General features: G+C 37.5%; 1 protein-coding gene across 5 annotated transcripts in view; it reads right to left on the bottom strand.

Annotated features, from left to right (window-relative positions):
- Window positions 1-1,105: 1,105 nt before the first annotated feature.
- LOC128237296 (uncharacterized) overlaps window positions 1,106-14,545 on the bottom strand; it is a 45,716-nt gene continuing 32,276 nt past the window's right edge. For 4 of the 5 annotated variants that reach the window (XM_052952679.1, XM_052952681.1, XM_052952684.1 and 1 more), the window contains 16 exons: window positions 14,187-14,372; window positions 13,293-13,408; window positions 12,925-13,102; window positions 12,257-12,478; window positions 10,581-10,595; window positions 7,782-7,960; window positions 7,285-7,498; window positions 6,883-6,969; window positions 6,320-6,505; window positions 5,599-5,688; window positions 4,876-5,035; window positions 4,470-4,639; window positions 3,718-3,885; window positions 3,258-3,360; window positions 2,864-3,031; window positions 1,106-2,555 (listed from right to left, as the gene is read on the bottom strand). In XM_052952679.1, the coding sequence (XP_052808639.1) occupies window positions 2,422-2,555; window positions 2,864-3,031; window positions 3,258-3,360; window positions 3,718-3,885; window positions 4,470-4,639; window positions 4,876-5,035; window positions 5,599-5,688; window positions 6,320-6,505; window positions 6,883-6,969; window positions 7,285-7,498; window positions 7,782-7,960; window positions 10,581-10,595; window positions 12,257-12,478; window positions 12,925-13,102; window positions 13,293-13,408; window positions 14,187-14,372 (2,376 nt within the window). In that variant the 3' untranslated portion in view covers window positions 1,106-2,421. The remainder of the gene's footprint in view (window positions 2,556-2,863; window positions 3,032-3,257; window positions 3,361-3,717; window positions 3,886-4,469; window positions 4,640-4,875; window positions 5,036-5,598; window positions 5,689-6,319; window positions 6,506-6,882; window positions 6,970-7,284; window positions 7,499-7,781; window positions 7,961-10,580; window positions 10,596-12,256; window positions 12,479-12,924; window positions 13,103-13,292; window positions 13,409-14,186; window positions 14,373-14,545) is intronic. The other variant, XM_052952682.1, reaches the window with a different exon arrangement.

Below are 14,545 nucleotides of genomic sequence, written 5' to 3'. Positions count from 1 at the left end.
TTATCTGCAGATCTTTATTTTCCACCAGAATATATAGAATATATATAGGGAAAAACAGTATAGATACATAAAGGTACTTATAAATGTTAATAATCAAATTAAAGATATTTATTCATTTAATTGTCTTACACTGTTATCCTTTCAATTCCTTATCCTTGTATGAGTCCTTGTATGAGTCCTTGTCCGAGTTGAGTTGAGCCAGATCAAACACACCGTTCACTTGCTGATTACCAAGTCAATATGCTAATATTCTATCAATATGCTAATATTCTATCCAAATGAAACTCCAAGCTACTTGGTGTTTCGTCAGGAATAAGATTTCCAACAAAAAATTGACCCGAAAGCACTAAAGCACTAAAGTAGCCTAATTTATCGAATTAGTGCAGGAAATTAACGTAAAATAGGGTTAAAATGTCTGATCTGGATCTACTCAATAAAATATGACAACATTCTTCAATTGGTTTAAACTTATGGAACAAAATTATATTGAGGGGGGGCTTTTGAACGGGGGGGCTTTTGATAGGGGGGGCTTTTGAACGGGGGGGCTTTTGATAGGGGGGGCTTTTGAACGGGGGGCTTTTGATAGGGGGGGCTTTTGATAGACACTCGAATAAAGAGAGCATCTTAAATGATATCAACTTTGGCTGGTATCATTTCAATTGATAAAACATATCGTGCCAGGAAAGAAAAGCAATCTAAATATGGCTCACATCCAGGATTAAACATTATGGGGGGCGCACTTTAGGGACCCAGCATTGAGCGTGACAGCCCATACCCATCAACTGCCAAACTATGCTTAAAACATGGTCGTCCCCATAAACGCTCTGGCTAAATCTAGTCTAAAATGGCGCATTTCAGTGTAATTTATGCATATTTTCTCAATCATATTTATATCAAATGTTAACTTGAACATTTTTTATTCTATCATATTTTCACCCATCAGGTGACCCACTCAACCCTCCGCTAATGAAGCTCAATATATCCTAACATTTTGTGCAACTTTATACTGATAATGATTCCTAAAACCCCTATGATTTTGTCAGCATATGCTTTAAATATGTAAAGTATAGAATTTGAGAATAAGGGTAACATAACAACACATGTATAATCGTTAGTGATACAAACTGATATATTTATATGAAACATGTAACAGATCTAGAAGACTATAGTGCAGAGATAGATGGCTCACATGCTGAGGTGATGCGCACATGTTGTAGCACTCTAGTGTGGGAGACAGCACTTATATCCACGATATATGGTACCAGTAGATGCAATAACCCATCAATATCAGTTGATCGTGCCCAGGCCCAAATATCACAAATACTCGAGTCAAATCTCAATCTTGGCTTACTTTACCACATAAGATCATAGTATGATTAAAAATGTACATGTTTTTTGTGTGTTTTTTTATGAAGAATGTGTCCATACAAACTTTTGTCAATGTCTCAAAGACAATTGATTCTACAGCAAAAAATATACTTAAGAAATTGAGTTGACAGTTGTTCTCATTTTCTTATAATAAATTTCTTTGAAATCATGACCGAAGTTTTTAAGCACCATATTCTATGAAGAAACACGCATTTAAGATGAGTGTAAAGATAAAAGAGTAATAGCTTTATTTGTAATATGGTAAAATGAGTTGAGATTGAGATTTGACTTAAATGAGATTCAGATTAAGATTTGACTTCAGTTTTTTGTGATACTGGAGCCAGGCTTAATTCAACTGAAATCAGTAGACAATAAATGCTACTCAGAACCATTCAGTTAGCCAACATCCTCTACAGAACAACACCCAAGCATTACGATATCCATAAAAAGATATGATGCTAAGTCTAAAAATAAATGATAAAAACTGCAATAATATTCATCGAAAACTGACATAACAAATGAATAAATATAATAATATAAATATCTGCTTAGATGGTATATTAAAAAAAAATTAATAAATTGTAAACATGCACATATATATATTTGGTTTTGGACCTTTAACAAGCCTCTCAATCTTAATTTAGAATTTAAAAAATATTTCAATGCTACAAAAACACATCAAAACAGCAAAGGCATGCAACTTGACCCAATTACATTTTGCAAAATACAAATGATAGACAAAAGTTCACAACAATTTGTTCATGATAAATAAAAACCGAATGGCGTTGTTGTTGAAGAATGCACCATAACAAGTATGTAGAATGTTGCAACATATCAAACTCCACGGCAAGACAGTCAAATAGTTTGCATACGTGTGGTATGAATTAGCATTTCATTTCATTTCATTAACATTACCAGCAAGCCTTGTCAACCTCTGATGATATATTCTACCACTGAACAGTGCCTAAAATAAACCATCAGTTCTAATCTTTTATAATTGGTACACTGAACCATCAAGCCAGGCCTAATGGAATTTGTGGACTATCAGCCGGTCTACTCTGGTTGGAAGACTATACCACCCGGCCCAGCAAGGGAAGTTTTGCCCATCAGATCTAGGTCTATCTGCCTGGCTGCCTGACGGCCCTCATTAATAGCCCACACCACCAGTGACTGGCCACGACGACAGTCTGAAAGTTTAGTAAGTACTCATGATATACACTGACAAGATCATTAGATTGGCATATCTTACAACAATGTTTTCTGGTACTATAGAATTGGACAAAAAATAAGCCAAAATATTTATGTTCATCATCGTTTCTCACTATTCTCTGAACCAAATTCATACAGTACCTGTATGTAATTAAGCAATTTTATAAACCAGACATTCAGACATATGATCAGTTCCATGACAATTTTTCTTGTTATGTTGTTATATTTCACAAGCAATAATTTAACTCATAGACTATCTCTACAAACATCAAGCCCTGGCCCATACCTCCTGCAGCATACACGCTCGGGATGCTGGTGGCATACTTGTTCTTGTCTGTGTTCACGTTGCCACGGGGGTCGGTCTTCACAGACATCTCTTGCAGGATTGATTTCTCTGGCCCAAGGAAGCCCATTGCCAACAAAACCATGTCTGCCTTATAAACCTTCTCTGATCCTGGTGACAAATAGTTTATGAACATATCTTTGTACAATCTAGTTGGTTCAAAATAATTTCAAAACTACTTACAGATCTTGGTAATAATTCAATATTGAAATACTCCTTAAAACATTGATTCCAGCCACCAGTTGCATCATTTCAGGGTTATATTTTCTACATTAGTCACATCAATTTCCAATTGCAATTGGACTTTAGCCCAAGATAAACCCTCCAACGTCCATACCTGGGACCTCCTGCATTTCCCATCTACCGGTGGCATCTTTTGTCCACTCAACAAGGTGCGTCTTGATGCCACATACATGCCCTTTTCCGTCGTCCAGAAACTCCTGTATACGGAGAAAAGAAAACAATTACCTGGTACCTCACACATTGTAAAAGAATTAATCAAAAGTAGCTGGCATCATGTAGCTGGCATCATCAAGCTGATGGCAAACTCAAAATCAAGTCCACCTCATTGTAACTATCTTTGTTATAATAGAGAAGGAGAATATGTCCATAGTGGTGCTTTTCTGTGTAACACAATATGAATGCAATAAAGAATATAATAACAACTCACAATAATGGTTTCATATAGCACGCCATATGGTTAAGAATACCACTACATGTAAATGTCACATTATTTTGTACAATACTAAAAGAAAGATGATTTTCAATTTTAAAGTTTTTCAATTTAAATACTCTACCTTGCTGCCAATATTGAAGATGCGAGGGTCCCTTCCGTACTTGAGTTCTACCTCCTCATGGCCATAGTCCATCTTGAACACCCTAGGGAAGGTTGGCCAGGGGTTGCTGGCAGCGCGTGTTGGGGGAGGAGGTGGCAAGATTTCAAACGATGTGATAGATTTGGCTCCCTGCATGATGAAAGTATTGACAGTACTTGATAAAAAAAAAAGTCATCAAATAGGAAAGCGCATACGTGACATGTACTTGTAATAGCACCAACCGATTGAGACAAGGCAGCATCATTCCAAATAATGTGATAGATTTTATCATTTAGCACATTTTACACATAACTTCAAAAAGCAGTGAAATACTCTTTTTTAATGAACAAGGTTTACAAAAATATTTTTAATGGATAACCATTAAAGGTAATTGTTTTTGTTTTAAACAAGTTGGAAAATGGATTATAAGAATACTTATTTAATTATAGTAATGAAGTTCTGTTTTTTAATAAATAAGCATAGAACATAACAAAATTGAAAATGCACTGTTTCATGAAAAGTATTTATATAAATATTCTGCTCCATTCATAAGATATAAGACAAAATTAAAAACTAGCTCTTCACATAAGCTACCTACACACCAACTTTCACCAATTTATTGGGCGGAAACCAATGTTGGAAGCCAGCCCACCCGCCAGTCTGCCCAGCCAAAGACATCTCCATCCTTAAAACTGGTTATTAAACAGAATTGCCGGAGACTAGTAACTACATACATGTCTGAGTGAGGTTGCAATGCAGTCACACCCTGTGTCTCCGCCCCCAATCACAATCACATCCTTGTCCTTGGCGTTCAAGGTCAGGTACTCAAGGTTATTCCCCTGCTGCTTCTTCTGCCAAGTCTCCAGGAAGGACATAGCAAAGTGAATGCCTTCCAGGTCACGACCTGAAAATAAAGATACATACATAAATAAATAATACAAGGTTATGTCAAAAATATTAGCAGACGCAAATACTTAAATTTACATTAGAGTTAACATTTAAACACATCTTGTCATAATTTTTTAAATCCCAGTCGAAAACAATACAAGACAAAATCTGTTACATAAACCATTATCCTTCTACATGTGCAGCTCAACCAGCTCCCTTCCCCCTTCCTTTTGCCACCATGTTGGTACATACCGGGTATGGGAAGGTCACGGGGCCAGGTGGAGCCCATTGCCAGACACGTGGCATCATAGTCCTGTATGAGGTTGGAGCCCAGTTTATCCTTGCCCACTTCCACACCCGTCATGAACCGGATACCCTCGGCCTCCATCAACCGCACACGACGGTCAACAACCTGTGAGAGATTGTGTTGAAGATGCGTTTTAAGATAGGTTTCAGGTTGAAATTTCTTACAACAATGTTGTAAATATGGATAATACCATAATCCATTATAAGACCAGGGATCAAACCCAGGATATGCTCATCATATAAACACTACATTTGGATTGTTATTCAAGGTATGGAATGGGGACAGACGGACACACAGTCAAAGCTGATCACCATTTGGGGAGCATAAACATACCTTAACAGAGTGAAAGCACTCCTTTTACACTACATTTGGATTGTTATTCAAGGTATGGAATGGGGACAGACGGACACACAGTCAAAGCTGATCACCATTTGGGGAGCATAAACATACCTTAACAGAGTGAAAGCACTCCTTTTCTTGGAGAAGCTTACTATTAATTGAAGGTTCATGTACATAATGATATTCTCACCTGTTCTAATAGTTTCATGGCAGGTATTCTCACCTGTTCTAATAGTTTCATGGCAGGTATTCTGTAAACAGGTATGATATTCTCACCTGTTTTAATAGTTTCATGGCAGGTATTCTGTAAACAGGTATGCTATTCTCACCTGTTTTGATAGTTTCATGGTAGGTATTCCGTATCTCAGCAGTCCTCCAACACGGTCATTTCTTTCATACACTGTCACCAAGTGACCAGCCTGGAATAGAAGTTAGCAATTCAGGATTCTTCAGACATCAAAAAAATTCATATCATAGCAACAAACATACTGTAATTGACTCAAAAATTCAACCGTTAATATCAAGGATCTGAAAACTGTTAGGACCTTTGTTGAGAAGTTGTTGTTTCATATGTAAGGCATATACTTTATACAGGTTAAAATCAATATTAACAAAAGCTGTCATAGGACAGCATGCTCAACTACACTCCGCTTTGTCTTAGAATTGAAAACAATAATAATGTAATAAGTGTCTGTCAAAAGCAATAAAAAACAAACAAAAAAAGTAACCAAGATATGCTGCAATGCAACCAAACCATGTTTTCAATGACAAGAACTTCAGCCTTCATTGCGAGATTCAGTTTTTACTGTTTTTCTATTGTTAGTAACAGTCACATTGACCTTGACCCTAGGGGCCCACATGCGATCCCATAAAAGTTCTCAATAAATTCTACCTACAAACTAACTTTAACCGGCCACTGACAAAGTCTCCAGGGCAAGTAGTAGAGACTCCTTATTCTTCTTAAAAAGATACCCGAGTTTTAAGAATTCATCAAGGCTACATATATTGTTGATAGCTAAAATAATTGAGTATGGGAAACAAGTGTGTTACCTTGTTCAGCTGGGCTGCGGCTGCAAGACCAGAAGGCCCACTGCCAACCACCGCTATCTTCTTGCCTGTCCTTGTTTTGGGTACTTCGGGCTTGATCCAGCCCTGTTCAAACGCGTAGTCGATGATAGTGTTCTCTATGTTCTTGATCGTCACTGCTGGGCTGTTGATACCCAACACACAAGCACCCTGACAAGAAAAATTGTGATACCCAACACACAAGCACCCGGACAAGAAAAATTGTGGAAGGTTTTGTAAATGAATGTCTATTGCACTTATTGTTCGAGACATGAAATTGTTTTTAGCCATTTTCTTGCACATTGAAAATACTCTTATTTCATTACAATACTTCATTGTACATGTGCAACAACCGAATGGGTTGTGATGCAGCAAAGCATATCACCCAAGAAGTGAATCAGGTATTGATAATATAATTCAAGGTTTTATAAACAGTCTTTTTTCAAGTTGGCCGACATAAGACATACATATATAAAGCAATATTTCCCCTGTAATCAACAGTAAAATTAGATGTGTTCACCAGCTGTATTGGTGTATAGGACATTTACCTCACATGGTGCGGGGCAGACTCTGCCGGTAAACTCAGGGAAGTTATTGGTCTGCAATAGCTGGGCCAGGGCCTCTTGCCAGTTACCCTGAAAATCACAGATACTTTCATATTTGATTTTTCATCTATCTTTCATATTATGATTTATATTGTCAACTTCTTCTACTTAGTCTGTAAATATATTGGCTATTGTTGTTTTACAATTCATTGTAAGTCTGAATATGGTAATGAAACCATGAAATTAATTGGTACAAAGGAATGTATTTTAAACAATTACAGTCTACATTCAGATGAAATTTGTTCTATTTTATCTTGTGATATTGTCTATGGACTTATCAAATATGAAAATTCAGTAATACAGTTCTTACTGTAATGTTATTATACAACCATCAAAGAGTAATACCCTGAACACCAGGTCGTTCCACTTAGGTATGATGTTGCCGAGGGGACAGCCATGGTCAGACTGGCAGAAGGGGACCCCGCAGTCCATACAGCGAGCAGCCTGGGTGCGCAGACCCTCCATCACAGCACGGTGGTTGTAGATCTCCTTCCAATCTTTCTGGCGAACCGCTGGGTCCCGGTACTGGTTTGTCGCCCGCTTGTATTTCACAAACCCTCTGTGGAGAAACCGAAGGATATAAACATAGGACATAAACTTGTCAACAGGTTTCCATGAAGTTGCTCATTCCATGAAACTGTGCAACCTTAGGCTACAAAGCAGATAAACTTTTATATACAGGATTAAGTTTATCAGTTGACTTTTACATAATTTGAATAACAAAAATAATGGACGTTAACACCTCTAATAATATTAAAACGTATATATTTCAATGTTTCAATATGAAAAACACAAACCTCTTCTTAAATAACATACACTATGAGGATATCAAAAATACTTACCTGAGTTTATCTAGTTTCTTCTGTTCCATTGTAGCATCCCGAATTGTTTCCTCAATATCGATAATGGTGGGTTCCACCTTTGGCTCCGCCTCTTTTTCGGTCTCCTTGTTCACATCGGCCTTGACCTTTCGTTCCTCGTCCGACGACGATGCCCCCTCCTCCTCCTCTTCTATAGCAGCCTGGTTATATTTATACACAGATATAACATTAGAATATGATTCAATGGCAAGATGGTTGAAGACATCAAAGGCCATAATAAACCAACCATACCATACTGACAGCATGAAGATAATGCTTATACAGCCGTACAGGGCCCAAATTCTCAAAACTTCTTAAGTTCCTTATAACAGGATTAAGCTAAGCTCGCTATTTTTGTTTTTCAATTATTTGCGTAATATTTACTTCTTTAAGAACTTTTATACTGTAGATAGGAATTAAATTTATGATGATCACAATAAACCATTTTCCTTTCATAAAAGTTCAATTTAAGTAAGTATTTTAGCTAATTGAAATAAGCTGCTTAAGCCTGTTAAGCTTAGCAAGTTTCGAGAAATCAGGGCCAGTTCATCAGAAATAAAACTGTGAAGAACACAAAAATCATGATGACTTATTGTATACAAAATTTACAAAGCCCATTTACATCCTACATGAAGTTTATGTTTTCCAAATATCAATTTAAAACCCATTTCACGCATTTTCGAGGTAATAAACACAAAAAAACCTGAAATATAGCAATCCAATTTTTGTAAAGGTTCTTTAAATAATAAATTTATCATACATTAAGTTTGCAATTGCATATGAAAAACTTCATGATTATATTTACTAAGTGTTTCAGCTACAATTATCTTTAGAGAAAATGTTCCGATCAAATCAGTTTTCAAACAAGCATCGTAAGACTGCATAGAACACATCAAGGTGTTCATGTTTCAAAACTTATACTACATCACACATGCTACAGCACTCAATAAAAAGCTTTCTACTGTCAAAATAATAGAATTGGTTTCATTCAGATAACAGCACACTTGACAGTATATTAAAGCAAATAAAATACTTATAAAGAGGAACATTACAAATGAGATACTGTTAAAATAGATGTTGATCTTCAGTGAAGAAGGAAAATGTGTTTAGGTTCAGTATAAATAAGTACTTAATTGTGCAAAGTAAATAAAAATTAACACTCCACACTGCTTCTAAATAAACATAATTAGTAAACAACAAATACAGGTATTTATTATTTAGGTAATACATGTCTTAGTTTTCCTTGTAAATACATATATGTATGTACTGTTATTTTGTGTTAGATACAAGAATAACATGTAAATGAGAGTGGTGCAGACTGAACCTCAATGCTCATCTGTTCTTGTTTTTGTATCAATGGCAAAGACTCAAACAACGCCAATTAGTGCAGGCAGTTTTGTGGGCCTTGCTGTACATGTACATCTTGTGACTGGCAACATGTGAACAAAGTTTCATTTGAACATCTTGAATGGCCTTTGAGTTATGGGCAAGGCTGAACTTTTTTGCATGACAACGCCACCAACGCCAAGGCTATAACAATACTGCAATTTATTTTCATTGCAAAAAAGGAAGAGCTTGTTAGAAACAGAATCATTGGCTAAAATAGGAGTGAATATAAACTTGTGCATCTCAGACTTATGTAACACAGACATGTGAACTCTACCAGTGTAAGGTAAAATCTACCACTTTTGAGACCACACCCCCCTTCCCCCCGCCATTCTACTGCTCTCCCAACGAAATCTACCGCTTTAAATGGCCGTATAATGGCATTTTACTTCCAGTAATGTCATAAAATTGTGATATATAATAGCAATCTTCCGGTCACACATTGCTGGCGGGCAGATGTATCTGCCATGATCATGCCATTTAGCATAATCAGTGATTAATAGTCCATTGCTTTTATAACAAACATGAAAAGTTAACAATCAATGGGTGATTTTATGGTGTCACAACATCGGTCAAAACCACAGTGAGTAAAAAGGCCTAGATTAATAAAACAGAAGTCGCTTAATTTGTTCGCACTTACACAACTAACCTGTGCCAAAAAACTATATATTTGTGAAATTTTCATAATAAAAATTTGTCTTGGTAATTGCTAGTAAATGCAATCAAGGTGAATGTGAATGTGAATAAATACATGAGGTTTATTTATTGATAATGATGTGATGCTTGCAATAAAATTAATAGTTAATATAGATTTGATATGTCTACTTAGGTACATTATTCCTTTTTGATTACATTTAGGATTAAAGAAACATCCATCCACATGGCCTACATGTAAGTATCAAGTTATAATCAGATAGTCCTACTTTAGGCTTAGAATTTGTGACTTGGAAAGATTTCTAAATTTGTAAGTTTAAAGTTTTCATCAGTAAATAGGTTAAGGAAGAAGATAAATAACTACAGAGTATCATATAAAGTGTGTCTAAGACACTAAAAAAGACACAAAAATAACGAAATTGCAGAATGTGTGCATTCTGTAAATTCTTCCTCTCAGGACCAAAATCTACCTCACTGGAGAAACATACCTACCTCACTGGATTAACGAATCTACCTCATTGGAGAAACAAATTTACCTCCCTAGCCCCTAATCTACCTCACTGGAAAAACCTCACATGTCTGGGTACATAATAACAAATTACTCTAAACATATGAAATAAAATCGGTGTCTAAAAGCTATATTTGTTGTTTATTTTCTCATAGAAAGTTAAGATCATACACACACTAGTAAAAGCAAGTACATGTATAAAAATCTGCTCAAAATATGAAAACAATAAATACCTCAACTATGTCGGGCTGTTTTGATAAGTAAAATACATATGGAGTATAGATATATTGAATGTTATATGGGACATACATGTAATAAATCATCATCAAACATGTTTTATTTAATCTACTGTTTTGTAATGTATTTCCTCAAACGGATTCACTCACAGATTTTATGTTGGCTACACATAGAACAGAATGTTTTAAATCCAAGACTCAAAATAGAGAATAGAGCATTTTCTGTCACATTTTTCAACATACATCTCTAATTTTTTTTTTTTTTAGATGTTATATGATTATTGTATCAAGCATATATTTCATATTATATTTTTTTCAATGGCTGAGCCTATGAAATGTGAACAAGTCCCTAGAATGTTTTTTGCAAGCATCTCTATGCCTGGTCACAGTATGATTCATTTGCTGCAACAGCATATGCCTGCATAGGCCAGTCAAATCTCCAATGCATGCATAGGCCAGTGAAATCTCCAATGCCTGCATAGGCCAGTGAAATCTCCAATGCCTGCATAGGCCAGTCAAATCTCCAATGCATGCATAGGCCAGTCAAATCTCCAATGCCTGCATAGGCCAGTCAAATCTCCAATGCCTGCATAGGCCAGTGAAATCTCCAATGCCTGCATAGGCCAGTCAAATCTCCAATGCCTGCATAGGCCAGTCAAATCTCCAATGCATGCATAGGCCAGTCAAATCTCCAATGCCTGCATAGGCCAGTCAAATCTCCAATGCATGCATAGGCCAGTCAAATCTCCAATGCCTGCATAGGCTAGTCAGGTCTCCAATGCCTGCATAGGCCAGTCAAATCTCCAATGCCTGCATAGGCCAGTCAAATCTCCAATGCCTGCATAGGCCAGTCAAATCTCCAATGCCTGCATAGGCCAGTCAGGTCTCCAATGCCTGCATAGGCCAGTCAGGTCTCCAATGCCTGCATAGGCCAGTATAATCTCCAATGCATGCATAAGCCAGTCAAATCTCCAATGCCTGCATAGGCCAGTCAAATCTCCAATGCCTGCATAGGCCAGTCAAATCTCCAATGCCTGCATAGGCCAGTCAAATCTCCAATGCCTGCAAAGGCCAGTGAAATCTCCAATGCCTGCAAAGGCCAGTCAGGTCTCCAATGCCTGCAAAGGCCAGTCAAATCTCCAATGCCTGCATAGGCCAGTCAGGTCTCCAATGCCTGCAAAGGCCAGTCAAATCTCCAATGCCTGCATAGGCCAGTCAAATCTCCAATGCCTGCATAGGCCAGTCAAATCTCCAATGCCTGCATAGGCTAGTCAGGTCTCCAATGCCTGCATAGGCCAGTCAAATCTCCAATGCCTGCATAGGCCAGTCAAATCTCCAATGCCTGCATAGGCCAGTCAGGTCTCCAATGCCTGCATAGGCCAGTCAAATCTCCAATGCCTGCATAGGCCAGTCAAATCTCCAATGCCTGCATAGGCCAGTGAGGTCTCCAATGCCTGCATAGGCCAGTCAAATCTCCAATGCCTGCATAGGCCAATGCCTGCATAGACCAGTCAAATCTCCAATGCCTGCATAGGCCAGTCAAATCTCCAATGCCTGCATAGGCCAGTCAAACCTCCAATGCCTGCAAACCACATTTTATATCAATCGGACAATATATTCCCATAAAAGTTCCCAGAGGAGTAAGCAGACACTATCCACTCTGAGAATCTCACCTCTTTCCTGTTGGGGTCATTATCATCAATGGGGTTAATCAGTTCCTCTATGTACTCATTCTCTGGTGTCTCGATGTCCTTCTCCTCCTTCTTCGGGTCATGGTTTTCCCCAAAGGGACTTGGCTTGTCCCCCAGGGGGGTGGGGACAGGGGCCTCTGCAAGTGACCCAGCCCCCTCTTTTGTCTGTTCATCAAGAGCACGCCGGAACTCATGTGGGAAAACCTACAGAAAAAAAACATGCAAAATAAACTTTAAGTAAATAATACCTTTAAGTTGTCAGTTCTTTAAGTGGAAATTTTTTGAGCAACAAAATACATGTACTTAAATGGATGACAAAACAAGTGTTGCCTTTCAAACTGTAGCAACTTCTATAGTTTGGTTTAGTTATTTCTGTCTTACAAGCTCCCCTTGAGATTCACCTTGAGCTTTTTAAGGCATTAGACAGCGTATTTAAAACAAGAAAAACTCAGTTATGCTGCATACACCCTAAAGTCTCTAAACCTATGTGGGTAAACTGAGGAAAGGATTGTTGAATGTCTTTAAAAACTAGACGCACTTCTAAAAACAGATCACTTACATAGATTACACATTTGCAAGCCATTTTGCAAGTAATTATTGAGTTTATTTACACAAGCCATCAAAATGTTCCAACAAAAACTCTATCTGACCTTGACAAAGCAAGCCCTCTCGGTGGCCCAGTTGTCAAGGATGTGCTGTGCAATGGTTGAGCCCGTCTTGTCCACAAATTCCTGCAGAAAGCTGCGTACAAACGTGACGTCCTCAGATAGCTCCAGGCTCTCCAAGGCAACAGATTCTGGGTTACATTTATCCGCAAAGTTACCCCACCTAGATACACAAAAGTGGCAATACTTAAGAAAATGGTTAAAACCTAATTCTAAAAACATATTTTGGTCCCAGATTATGCTGGTCTATAATTCCTTACCAATGGAAATGGTCACATTTACAATTTATTCTGTTTAAGATGTTTGTTTGTACTGTAACAAGTTGAATTCCATAATTTTCTGCACTGTCTTACTTGTTGTAGACGTATGCGATTCCTCCCGACATGCCAGCGGAGAAGTTACGGCCTGTCTTGCCAAGGACTACAACTCTGCCGCCTGTCATGTACTCACAGCCATGGTCACCACACCCCTGAAAGAACAGAATCATAATGATGATTGCCTAATAATATCTTTCATGTGTTTCCGTTCCAGATAGAAAAATCTGACCTGAGGGCACCAGCATGCCCAAGGGTTGGATTTTTCTATCCGGAATTGAAACACCTGACAGATACTTTTTCTAGCATACTTTAAAGTATAAGCGTGTGAGATGATGTTTACTGATGTCATGACGCGCAGTAATTTTTATACACTGCATACGTCAAAAAGTTCCTCCAGTATCATGTCTTTTTAATGGTTATTCTGTTTTGTTTTGACGGTATATTTTTGTATAATTAATATTTATGGAACTCATCTACTGAAATCACATAATCATGACTAATTAAGGTGTATAATTAAAGAAATATTAAAGATATCTGATAAAGAAGTATTTCGTCACAGCAGGTGAATCATTTGGTACCCCTCCCCCATGCCAGATACAATTTTCACCAGAAATGCCTATCAGGTGTATTAGAAATGTATTTCAGCATGTTGTCATATGGAATGCTGATAGAAAATGTGGTACTATAGCATATCAAATGTAAAGTTTGCAGCTTTTCAATTCAAATAAATATATTGAAACCTAAGAACATACGGCACTATGATAAATTCACTCTACAACTAAGATATTAAATTAAGCCAGTCTCCCATCCAAAAATCCAAATGTACATTACTGAACTTGGTAACTGCAAAACCAAATGAACTTCCTTGCTTAAGACCTGACTTACATGTATATACACCCTTACTACTACACTTAATATATGGTCTTTTACCTCACAGATAGCGGAGACGCCAGAGTTCCTCACGCAGAACCTCTCAGCTGTCTGACCCCGGAAAAAGGCCTTGCCTGATGTAGCCCCATACAGGACTACATTGCCCACAATAATGTTGTCCTCAGAGCGGAAGGCTGGCGGCATGTCCTTGGGGGGGAAGATAACCACTTCACCTCCTGACAGACCCTGCAATGTTGGCAAATAACCACTGATTAAAACTAGAAACATTTCAAGAGTCTTTTATTCAACTCAAAATATTGAGAAAAAAGAATATTGAGAAAAAAGATTGTTGGATCATAGTCAGTCATGGAACTATTATATAATCAAACTACAGTTGCAAAATCCCGTCTCCTTTTGTT

The sequence above is a fragment of the Mya arenaria genome, chromosome 6 (assembly GCF_026914265.1).
Source record: "Mya arenaria isolate MELC-2E11 chromosome 6, ASM2691426v1".
NCBI lineage: Eukaryota > Metazoa > Mollusca > Bivalvia > Myida > Myidae > Mya > Mya arenaria.
Note: the sequence above shows the minus strand (reverse complement) of the source record. Positions and strands in the feature narration are given on the sequence as shown.